This window comes from Mizuhopecten yessoensis, unplaced genomic scaffold (genome assembly GCF_002113885.1).
Source record: "Mizuhopecten yessoensis strain PY_sf001 unplaced genomic scaffold, ASM211388v2 scaffold6213, whole genome shotgun sequence".
Lineage (NCBI taxonomy): Eukaryota > Metazoa > Mollusca > Bivalvia > Pectinida > Pectinidae > Mizuhopecten > Mizuhopecten yessoensis.
In genome coordinates this window covers 3,669-17,174 of record NW_018406437.1, presented here as the reverse complement: position 1 = coordinate 17,174, position 13,506 = coordinate 3,669, and the positions used below count along the sequence as shown (strand labels likewise).

Genomic DNA, 13,506 nt, shown 5'->3' with positions numbered 1-13,506 from the left:
CAACGCACCAAAAATAGCGTGCGCACACCGTGCATAATCGTTCACACACCGTCCGGACATCGTCCACACATGGTGCGCACAACTGTGCGATTTAACAATCGTTCGCCCCGTTGTTGTGCGCTTCTCTTCGCACAACTGTGCAATTTGGTATCATTTGTAGATCAAAATTACGGAATGACAAAAATACGGAAGGCTTGTATGCGATAATGTATCTGTCATTTCTGTAACAGAACAGGTAAATAACAATTTGATGAGTGTCCGGAGTGTTACCTAACCAGTGCCTGACACACAGAGCTGATATGCGATACCGTATGACCGTTATGAATAGTATTTGTTATTTGCATTTGTTTGCCTATAGTTCCCCTTCACCTTGATTTTCACACACCCGGCCTTACCCGACGAGTTACGTAAGTGCCCCAGGCGGGGGGAAAATACGGTCCAGGTACATGTACACAGTGGTTATGTTTACCTGTATACGGGACTGTGTTGTAATTTTACATGTGTCGATTAAGTTTGTTTAAAAACACCTAAAACACAATTTCTAAATATAAGAATGCATAGACAGAAAGATAAGTTTATAGATGTAGCTATAATATAGAAACATAGGTAAAAATCAGGTTTATATGTTTAAACATGAAACCGTATAAATTGTTAAGGCATTCCTCAATTAACATCAACCACGATTGTAATCGCACAACGTTCGTCCATCGTGCGCACATATGTGCGCAATCAATGATCGTCCAGCTTTTTGTCGTTCGCCCATCGTGCACACACCGTTCACACAATGTGCACACATCTGTAGGAAAAGTTATTATAACACAAAAACAGTATATATGAATTTTGTTCGGTCCGAACAAATAGCTACAGAGTACCGCCTACCACTCATCCTTGGAGTCAAAATGCGCATGACAGAATTTGCCACAAATCAAGTGCTTACAGTGACAAATGGTGGGTGGAAGACGGACGATTTCCTTTCGAGACATGAAAAGTTGTAACAGGATGTTTTTTTTAAATTACCGGGCAATCCCAAGGTAAATTGCTCAATGTTATTTCGAAGATGAATGGGGTACCTTCTCTTGCAAAAAAATATATAAAAAACTGCTACAAGTGTATACATGTGGGTCAAAGTTTGGTGGTATATGTCGTCGAATCTGTGTTCTGGTCGTACAAGGGTGGATCGTTATCAACTACTTCACTTCCCTCCTGTTCTATGCCACTGTCTTGACTTGCAGACTTGCCCATTTCTATCCCGTTGATTTTATCAAAGCTCCTCTGATACTTCATTTTGACATCTGACGATACAGTCATTTTGTCTTCAGATTCATTACTGGATCCCGATGATGTCTGAAAATAAACCCCTGAAATTATGCAAAGCTTACGGCAACACTCATACAAAATCATTACATGTTGTACAGACTTGACTAAAATACACAATAATGAATACAAGCAATACATATTTCGGTAACTTACAAGGTTATACATATTAAGGAACGATACAAAATAATAATTAAAAAAATCTCGGGAAGGAAACAAAGAGATGTTCAATGTATAAATCAGGGTAATAAGAAGGTATACAGATTTTTAATGATGCAAAGTAATAAATAATTCGGTAGTATGTAATGATACAAATAACAAGGTAACAAATACTTCACTATGATTGAAAGTAATACATACTCCAGTATGATACAAAGTAATGCACACTTCAGTATTATACATATAAATACGTACATGTACTACAGTATGATTCAAATTAATACGTGCTACAACAAGATACAAAGTAATACATACTTTAGTATGATACAAAGTGATACATGTATACTCTTCAGTTTTCACAAATTAATACGTACTAGAGTATGCTACACGTGCTACAGCATGATACAAAATAATACATACTTTAGTATGATACAAAGTGATATATACTTAAGTATTATGACAAGTAATGTATACTTCAGAATTCATACTTCAGTTATATTATCTCCCATAATTTATTTACACACATGTGTTGCTATTTCTTTACTGTACTACGTCTGTGATATGACGACGCATTTCTCTTATTAAAAATCATGAAATCCTGGACGCTAGTGCATGCTCATGCGTGTATTAATTTTGAACAATTAGGTACGTGCAACATCCTTCCAAATACCTCCCCATATTGCAAATGAAAGCAAGCGAGACAAGGACTGACTTAGTTTTGTGGAGGAAGGGTACAATCCTTTCCTTATACTTGGAGGTTCGCTGTTTAGCCTCTAATTCTACTAAAGCCTGTCAAAAAGGTGACTTGCAGTATCATTTGTAGATATGTGTCAAGTGTACAATCTATGTGTTGATAAGCGATGTCGAGAGATTGATTGTTATAAATGTATACTTTCAAATGTCACCTAAATATGAAGATTTTGGGGTTTTCAGACTCAAAACGAACCTGTTTCATTAAGGCAGGTTGTGCGTTAATGTTAACTTTCATCAGCTATGCACAACGTTTTCGTTGGTTCTTTTTATTTCTAGTATGTTTACGATAATCCATCAAATTATCAACTTCTACGATTTTTTTACAAATATATCATGTTTGAACGGGCAAAATTGGACAACTGCCAACAGCACCAGTAATGATTAAACATGCAGCTTATTGTAAAACGAAGAACCGTGACAGATGTTTGCACTCGCAAATGAGCATCTTGATTTATAAATAGATAAATTATCTGGGTCACCTTAAAAAACATAGGTGTACACGTATATGGGCACTGAGTAAGAAACGTGGTAGAATAGATATAATCAACACATGTTTCTATATAATGGTAGAATATATAACGATGGTGCAAAAATGTTGGAAATATTTACTAAGTCAGGCGTAATTGGCTTTCGTTTATTATTCTCAATTAAAATACCCGCACAATCCATGATGTTTCCTAAAGTGAAGTTTTGTCCAGCATTTTATCTCGTCCACCTAACCACACATTTGACCAATTTGCATCCATAATATATAAACATTTCCTTCACGTATGTAGTATGTAGTACATTTAACCATTTGACCGCCAACATATGTCTGTATTTGTCATTTTAAGGAGGTAAAGTGAGAGACGTTAAAATTTACCAAACAAGTAAAAGTGCTACCTCAAGAGTGCTGTAGTCCACGCCGAAGCGCATAGGTTTGCGGATCACATCGGGTAGATACGGGAACAGAATGTCAAACAATGGACAGATCAGACGGGCGTCAGCTTCCACTGGATCATTGAATCCTACAAACATTGGGTTTATATAATCCTATAATAAGTGAATGTCTTCTTATGCTTTGATTTGTTATTGACTATCAAATAGTTTACAACCATAGCATACCATATACCGGACGGGACAGTTTGATGGAGTTACACGCCTAGTTTCGGTCATGTCGGGATGGGGTACTTTTGAGAGAAACATGTAGCTAGTTTTAGTCATGTTAGGATGATGTTATCTCTATAACGACTAATTATCAAAATCGTTACGACAAATGTACAAGTAACTATACTACTTATTTCAAAATATATTTTACTCACACACGTTTTATCTAAGAAGCAGACCAATTACACATGTGCAATTTACCTGTGATTACATTGATAATTACCCCGTTATATAAGTTACCTGTAATTCCACTGACGATTAGTCCCACTACACAGGTGGCAAGCACGGCCGTAGCGCTGTACCACATGTAAGATAACGTGTACAGTTTGTGGAGAGGATTGCTGTAACAAAAAGTACAAATGATTCATAAGTATGAGTTTGGGGTGGAAGATAAACCGAATAGCTAAAAGTAAGCTTAGAACATATTAAAGAGACGCCAACCTGTCCTATATACATGGGCATCTTTCTATCTGTCTGTTTATCTATCTATCTTTCTATATAATAGGACGCCAACCTCTGTCATGTATAAAAGGGTAGCTACATGTTAGATAAATAGATCATTAAGACAATCTATCATTTACGTTTGATGTATACAGATAAATCTTAATACAAGTGTATGCTTTTGAGTTGCAAAACAAGGCCGAACTTCAGAAACCTTATCCCAAGAAGTACTATTATTCTGTCTGTATAACACAAAATAGACTAGTATTTTTTTCTCTCACATCTTCTCCCTGTACAAGTAATAAAAGTTGTAATAATGAACCAAATGCGTCAATTAAACATAAAACCACGAGCATGCTGTATAATACATATTAACTTGGTCATTGCGGTCGATAAAATAGAAGATGCTTAATATTCCGGAACACCTGGTCTAATTCTCCTTCTATGGTGGCATGGGTCCCAGTGTAAATAGATTCATTATTCATATTTTGCTGTAGATTGATCGATTGAGAATTTGAAGGGTGTTTGTTTTTGATACTTTGGTATTCTCTTATGTTTCTAAATACTCAAATAAGTTAAATTTACGTCTTCCTGTCGCATAAAAGGAATATATTTAATGCCTACCTGTCCTCTTGTGTTGGCGCATTCGTTGTAGAATTAAGAATGGACGATGCGGCGGTTATGTTTGGCGCTATGGTGAGATTCCAGTTACAATCTATGGTGGATATAGGAGACGTAGGTATGACCGGAGGATATATCTGCGCCCCTACACCTATCCAGAACATGAAAACGAGTCCAAACAGTAGACCGGCGTACGCTCCCTAAGAACAAAACATTAGAGAAAGAACGTTAAGCGTCATATTTGTTATGTGTTGTACGTTTCGTGTAAATTATGACGCTGCTTAATGACATATTCTTACCCATTTGTTGGCCCAGGGGAACATCATTCCGAGGATGAATAGTCCCAGTAGCGGTCCTCCAATCATGCCGAACAGCGACAGGGCAGCCTGTGGTACAAAGCATGGGTCAGCAGGTAACACGAATGGGATTCTATAAATTCAATTTCAATGAGTTCTGGGTGGCAAATATGAAATCGATACCAAATTGGAGTTCTCATATTCTTCTTTTACATGCCTGGATATTTCAAGGATACAAACATGATGGAACAACTGTTTGTAGTTTATTGTTATCATAGAAATCAAATAAGTTTATAATTGATTGAGGCTATGTAAATCGGATCAATTTACGGTTAGAAATGCAAAACATTTTTACTACACTAAAATAGATACAAAGCGTTTGATGACTTTGTTTGTGAATCAATCAGAATAAAACGTTTTAGCCATTTCACAACATCAGAAGACAACTTTTCATATCGAGTGTATTCAAAACTTGAATGCAAAAGTTCAGGGCTTGGCGTCGACCGAGCTCTGGACTGGATGGAAGACAATTTCCCTACAGTAGACTTATGCTATTGTTCTTAAAACAGTGATACGTAGAAATGTTTACGTTATCGTGGACATTAAGAGTACTTGTACCTGTAAAACTCCTCCCAGTAAAGATGCCACATAGGTCAGTCCTAAGCAGATCACACCGAACACCAAGGCTGGTAACACAAATTACACAGTATCGTAGCTACGTTAAGTGGTAAACAGTAATAACACCATTCGTTTGTTTCAGAACCGTTAATTATTTTTTTAAGACACAGTCATCAAAACAGGATCATTACAGGTGAGATCCGGACGATTTTATGGTGTTTGGGTAACAGTTCATGGCGGCAATAATTACCACGACTCAGTCCTGGATTATTATTTCACCATGTGAGGAAGAATCCCGCGGTAGTTACGCTAGAAGGTCGAAAAAGCATCGTTAGCAAATGGAATGGAGTTAACATTTCTAGCTATTACGTTTTTGTTTAATGAAGATGACATGTTATAACGGGCGAAGGGTGGAAGTTTTACGGTTCCCTTTGGTTGTCATGTCATTCATCCCCGTTCTATTAAGAACCAGGTTTGCGTCCGCTGCACAATTCTATCTAGAGAATTATGCACGCCAAAATCTTGCTCGTTGTGTTGTGCAAAATTTATCATATACTAGTATATAATTCACAGTACTACATGTAGTTGATATACAAGGGCTTATTCAACTCTGGTCGAACTTATAGGTTATAAGGATCAGATGGTGAAACTATGTGAAGGACAAAAATATAAAAGTGTTACAGTATAAGGTCCAACATGGGAAAAGAACGAACGAAAATACAAGTAAATGTAAGAACAATAATAAAAATAAATACCTAAGATTTTTGAAACTAGTGTCGCACGCTGCTCGGAGATGTCTGGCAAAAAGTAGGACTTAATGATATCTTGTAATACCACTGCAGACAGGGAGTTTAGCCCGGATGATATTGTACTGAAAAGACACATAATGAACTGAAATTCCCATACATTGTACATAACCGTCAAAAGTATTCTATGGAAACAAAACTTGTTCGACACATAAATGGTACTGAAATAGTTCAATTTAGTTCATAAGTTGTACTGAAACAACACACATATTGTACTGAAACGACATACAGTACTATTACACTGACATTATACAAAAAATGTATTGAAACAGCCAACATACTGTTCTAAAACATACAAAATGTACCGAAACGTAAAGTGCATTGTTTTAGAATACCCATCCTCCATATCCCAAGGAGTACGCTCACTTACACTGCATCCCTGGAACATGTCATAGCAAAATTGAAGGCGCGCGACTAGCTATTTTATTTGTATCAGGAAAAAAACCCTGACAAATCTTTAGGTTAATACCTTTGAAGATCACAGAAGAGCTCAACCCAACTTCAAAGCGAGTCGATTTTACTTTTACGCTATAGCTAAATTCTTATGATGTTCATTAAAGGTTCAACTAGTCTTCTTGTCTCATCCACGAGGTGGCACACATTGAGCCATTAAATTTGCCATGTATATTCCAGTTACCTAAATATGATCGGTACAATGTTAACATGTGATAGGAGATCAACATAACGCTACCAGTATTTGGTTTACCAGGGATATGTGATCTGTATATAATTTAACTGAGATATGTAATCAGTATAAGGTTTACCTGAGATATGTGACCACTATAAGGTTTACCTGAGTTATGTGACCACCATAAGGTTTACCTGAGATATGTGACCACTATAAGGTTTACTTGATACATGTGATCAGTATAATGTTTACCTGAGATATGTGACCATTATAAGGTTTACCTGAGATATGTGACCATTGTAAGGTTTACCTGAGTTATAAGGTTTACCTGAGATATGTGACCATTATAAGGTTTACCTGAGAGCTCCGCTGAAGAGACAGGCGACAAAAAGTCCCGGGAATCCACGTGCGGTTCCAAGCACATCCATCACAAACAAGGGAAGCAACTGAAAAAAGATTGTCGAAGAGTCTCGTGTTCATTATATACTTTTTAAACAAATATTTTGTCAGCGTGTTTGAAAAGCAAGTAAAAACACCGGATCATACACATGTTGGAGGTAATTTTCAGGCATGGACAAGAGTAAGTGAAAAATACAGAAATATTTTAAATCTCCAAGAACTTCAACAGGAACGAGTATGATGGTAGAGGCAGTAAGGGGGGAATTAACTGTCAATTTTTAACCCTGTGGTCTTTATATTTTACATGTACTTTGAAAGCATTGATGACAATAACAGTGTACACGGTACAATAAAACAATCAAATATTATCATGTCAAACCGTGATCACAACAGACTTACCAATATCATGGTTATAAAATTCAGGAGTAAATATGGACTTTGAAGCTTACCTGGTCTGAGGACTGAACGAGACCAAATTTGAAGGGATCACAGTTTCTATAGAACCCGTACATCACCATACCGATAAAACAGGACAGGTACAGGATCAGACAGAGTCCCGGGAAGTTCAACCATATAGCCCTGTAATGGGATGATACTAATTCATATAACATTCCCAGTAACGTAATGATATAATTCATTAATCATGAGTGTCATTCATGTTATTTATATATAAATGTCTTAATAATATCTCCCCAAATGTAAGAAAATCAATCTATATAGACGTTTATTGTTATTAACAATATATGTACATGTTAATTGACAAAAGGACACTATTGCGTGGCCCATTGTTAGTAGTTCCCCTGTCAGTGTCAGAAAGTCTCACTAGGAAGGTTGAAAAACCCCGTTTCGTCATTTTGGTACTCTTGCAGTCACTCAGCCCGATAATTCCCAAACAAAGTCATTTCTAGAGATGCCTGCTTTAGCTTTGTGACACTTGAATTTTTAATCCAGATTGCTACGAAGATCAGACTAAATCACAAGATCTAAATAGTCTAACATGAACGTACTCACAGCCGAGCTTGCTTCAGTGAAGAGCAAGTACAGCAACGTTGCACCATAGCCTGGTTAACGCCGTATATGGCGACCCATGTAAATGTTCCACCAATCACTAGAGACCACACGCTGTGACGTTTGGTAGGATTTGGATCGAAGCTATGAAGAGAACATAAAGAAACGTACTTTTCTCGTCAAATGTCTATAGACATATATCTTACTATATTAAAATATATAAATGAGCACCGTACTCTTAGACCATCTACCGATATATTACTAGTTCGTACTCGTTAAACAAAACTCTCTCTCCGTCCACTGCCCGTTGCCATGCCTCCCCAATGCCTCCACTTTCTATGCTGCCTTTGATTAGAATGGCAACGAGTCCAGCAAACATCATGGTTACCTGGAAAGTGTCCGTCCACAAGACCGCCTTCATACCACCCTGTCCATATCAACAAATAACAATAAGTGTCATAATCCATAATCCACAATTAGTGGGTAAAATTTACAATTATTGGGTAAATACTGTCATATGACATACGTAATGGAGCACGATTCATAATATTTATATATAATTGTTATACTGATAAAAAAGTAGAACTTAAAATTGCGTTAAGAAATCCTTACAAGAAGTGTGCGTTTTGTACGTTTTTGACGTTATCTCAAATTTCTCGAATGCTAGATAACTCTGTCCGGGAACCCATATACAGAATTATTCTGCAAGGTGCCTGACTTTTGGTGCTTGAATCAAGAGTGTCAATTTTTGTTGGATAATTTCAGTGACAAAACAGGTCTTAAAGTGATCAAACTAGCTGACGAAACGACAGCTTTACATTAAACCATACTTAGTTCAGAATGATATATTTGATACACACATACAATAAAACTTTAGACAGAAATGGGCATTCAAAATGAGCTGTACTGCAGTGGGCAATCTGGTTGCTCGGCAAATGACAGCATAACCTGACTATTTTACGCCGTCATCAGCTCCCTAGGTGGTATGTCGTCGACCAGCTAACTGGATTACTTTTATCCTTTTAATAACTTAAGGAATATTGTCCCGCGACAAAATAACAATAAACATCGATATTCAGGGATTCTAAGTCAAGGTAAATATATTAACTAAGCCGAATCTCAATTACTGTCATACCTTGTCAATAAAGTAGGTCATAATAGGTTAAAATTCACAAGGCAGCCAGAGATAGTTCATTACATTTTTGTATTAGTTTATTTTTAAACAACGTAGAATAATTAGGACAGTGTTTATATAATTTAGAAGAGCAGTTTTATACAAAGACATATGCATGTACACTTTCGTTGATTCTCATATGTAACACACTTTGTATTCAAATATTTTAAGACTACTAAAAATCTCCTTTTTTGTCGTATTTTATGTTATAAAATTGAATAGAAAGTTAAGAAAAAGGAAAATTAAAAGAACGAAATATAGAAGTATTCGTGAGAAGACAGATCAGGGTGAAGAAACAAAGAAAAACACTCACTATTTACTGTATATATGATGAATATTTACTGTATATGTGATACACAATTAACGTTGGATACAGAACCGTACTTTCGAGAATTTTATAGGATTGTCAGCATTAGAATTCTACTAGTTCTGATTATGAAAATCGTAAACTAAAAAACGATCTTTCATAATGGAAAACAATTAAAAACAACAATTTGTGATGACGAGGTTGTAGGAGACATCAATGAGCCTAGGGTTATAATGTATACCAGAGACATGTAGTAGGGTGTGAAACATTATACATGTACCAGGTATACTGTACCCTGTGTAGAGTGTTCTGTTGTAGGAGACATCAATGAGCTTTGGGTTATAATGTATACCAGAGACATGTAGCAGAGTGTGAAACATTATACCAGGTATACTGTACTCCGTGTGGAGTGTTCTGTTGTAGAAGACATCTATGAGCCTTGGGTTATAATGTATACCAGAGAATTGTAGTAGAATGTGAAACATTATACCAGGGAAACTGTACTCTGTGTGGAGTGTTCTGTTGTAGGATACATCAATGAGCCTTGGGTTATAATGTATACCAGAGACTTGTAGTAGGGTGCGAAACATTATACCAGGTATACTGTACTCTGTGTGGAGTGTTCTGTTGTAGGAGACATCAATGAGCCTTGGGGTATAATGTATACCAGAGACATGTAGTAGGGTGTGAAACATTATACATGTACCAGGTATACTGTATCCTGTGTAGAGTGTTCTGTTGTAGGAGACATCTATGAGCCTTGGGTTATAATGTATACCAGAGAATTGTAGTAGAATGTGAAACATTATACCAGGGAAACTGTACTCTGTGTGGAGTGTTCTGTTGTAGGATACATCAATGAGCCTTGGGTTATAATGTATACAAGAGACATGTAGTAGAGTGTGAAACATTATACCATGTATACTGTACTCTGTGTAGAGTGGTCTGTTGTAGGAGACATCAATGAGCCTTGGGGTATAATGTATACCAGAGACATGTAGTAGGGTGCGAAACATTATACCAGGTATACTGTACTCTGTGTGGAGTGTTCTGTTGTAGGATACATCAATGAGCCTTGGGTTATAATGTATACCAGAGACTTGTAGTAGAGTGTGAAACATTATACCAGGTAAACTGTACTCTGTGTGGAGTGTTCTGTTGCAGAAGACATCTATGAGCCTTGGGTTATAATGTATACCAGAGACTTGTAGTAGAGTGTGAAACATTATACCAGGTAAACTGTACTCTTTGTGGAGTGTTCTGTTGTAGGAGACATCAATGAGCTTTGGGTTATAATGTATACCAGAGACATGTAGCAGAGTGTGAAACATTATACCAGGTATACTGTACTATGTGTAGAGTGTTCTGTTGTAGGAGACATCAATGAGCCTTGGGTTATAACGTATACCAGAGACATGTAGTAGAGTGTGAAACATTGTACCAGGTAAACTGTACTCTGTGTGGAGTGTTCTGTTGTAGGATACATCAATGAGCCTTGGGTTATAATGTATACCAGAGACTTGTAGTAGAGTGTGAAACATTATACCAGGTAAACTGTACTCTGTGTGGAGTGTTCTGTTGCAGAAGACATCTATGAGCCTTGGGTTATAATGTATACCAGAGAATTGTAGTAGAATGTGAAACATTATACCAGGGAAACTGTACTCTGTGTGGAGTGTTCTGTTGTAGGAGACATCTATGAGCCTTGGGTTATAATGTATACCAGAGACATGTAGCAGAGTGTGAAACATTATACCAGGTATACTGTACTCTGTGTGGAGTGTTCTGTTGTAGGATACATCAATGAGCCTTGGGTTATAATGTATACCAGAGACATGTAGTAGAGTGTGAAACATTATACAAGGTATACTGTACTCTGTGTAGAGTGTTCTTTTGTAGGAGACATTTATGAGCCTTGGGTTATAATGTATATCAGAGACATGTAGTAGGGTGTGAAACATTATACCATGTATACTGTACTCTGTGTAGAGTGTTCTGTTGTAGGAGACATCAATGAGCCTTGGGTTATAATGTATACCAGAGACATGTAGTAGAGTGTGAAACATTATACCAGGTATACTGTACTCTGTGTAAAGTGTTCTTTTGTAGGAGACATTTATGAGCCTTGGGTTATAATGTATACCAGAGACATGTAGTAGGGTGTGAAACATTATACCATGTATACTGTACTCTGTGTAGATTGTTCTGTTGTAGGAGACATCAATGAGCCTTAGGTGCTAATGTATACCAGAGACATGTAGTAGAGTGTGAAACATTATACCAGGTATACTTTGGTCTGTGTACAGTGTTCTGTAAACATACCAGGCAAATTAAGTTGACTGTTAGACAATACATACTAAACACACATACCAGACAGGTGTAGAGTGTACAGACGGCACCAACAGCTATCACAGAGCCCCATAAAGTAAATCCAGTCACTGTAAATGTTTCGAGACTTCAACAATTACAATGTCTTTCATAAATGTTAAGTATATTCACTTATATGGTATGCAAGAAATCTTCTATATTGTATATCCATATCCCAAGAATACGGCGGTGCGTTGTAACAAAATGATACAAGGATATTTATTATTTTATCAATCGCGACTTTGTAACAAAACAATTGTTCATATGTTTATAAAGAGATAAGTAAAAATGAAACATTGTTTCTTCCTTAAACTGTATCTTCTCTTTCTATATCATTTTTTTTCAGTACACGTCCGGAGAATATAGAATTATAATGGACATGTAAGTCAGATATGGCTTTATTTTTTATTCTAAAGTTATGGTTTTTGTAACAATTGAGAGCATATAAAACAGAAAAACCTACTTACCGGCATTGAGTGCTAGAGATGGAGCGTACAATACGAGGGCCATGTACAGCAGCTGGAAACAAAGATATACCTTGTTATTGGAGAGGTTCCTTTACATCTTATGTGAATATTACATCTACATGTATTCTACATAAAAACTCTATAAACGAGCGGGATTCGAACTAGGTACCTCCAAATAGAGCTACCTGTCGCCGATCGATAAAGTCCAGTTTCATTAAATGTTCAATAAATAGTTGGAAACGTAATGAACGGTGTAATAAAAATGTTGATGGATTTGACTTTCTGCGTTGACGTTTTTACTTTTTCTATTAATGTACAATGGAAATCAAACAAGATCAGATATCAACAGTTCCCCCCATACAATACCAAATTATATTACTAAGCTAACCTCATTTGTAATATACAAACGAAACAATCCTTGATGTCATACTTTTATGATATAAAGTACAAATGGGATAAATGTTCCTTCCGTTTAGAGAGGACATTATTACTTTCTTACATAAAACACTGCCTAAACTATCGAATTGCACAGGTGCAATGTAAATGTCAATGTAAGGAAAGGACAAACACACCGTCCGTCCGACATACTAAGGATGGAATTGAAAAAATACGAGGGGACACACTTATCGTTCTTACGGATTAAAGCAAAGGCAAAGAGACCAAACGTAGAGGATGTGTTTCGATCGACCTATCAGCTCCTGTGTTCCGATTGTACTTTATACCAGTACGAAGACCAGTACAGTTTAGCCCCTGCAGAATCTATGGACTTACCATCTGTACCGAGAATGTCATGGAGCCTGCTGTCCTTACTCCCTTGCTGAATCGTAGTTCCAGATACTGTGGAGAGAGAGATAAGAGCGTTACCAGTGGATAGTGACTCTTATAAACTGTGGAGGATTGGTACCTGTGTGGGAGTAACAGAACTACCAGTGGATAGTGACTCTGATAAACTGTGGAGGATTGGTAAGTGTGTGAGAGTAACATAACTATTAGAGGATAGCA

The 13,506-nt window shown here is 36.8% G+C and overlaps 1 protein-coding gene across 1 annotated transcript; it reads right to left on the bottom strand.

The window, feature by feature from the left end:
* Positions 1–566: 566 nt before the first annotated feature.
* LOC110451846 (sodium-coupled monocarboxylate transporter 2-like) lies at positions 567–13,341 on the bottom strand (the record flags this gene model as incomplete). Its single annotated transcript, XM_021500055.1, has 14 exons — positions 567–1,344; positions 3,109–3,233; positions 3,613–3,713; positions 4,438–4,634; positions 4,734–4,820; positions 5,349–5,416; positions 6,104–6,219; positions 7,140–7,228; positions 7,631–7,760; positions 8,193–8,333; positions 8,462–8,616; positions 12,041–12,108; positions 12,505–12,556; positions 13,276–13,341. Coding segments are annotated over 14 exons (1,617 nt in total), but the record flags the coding sequence as incomplete, so codon positions are not given.
* Positions 13,342–13,506: the final 165 nt, after the last annotated feature.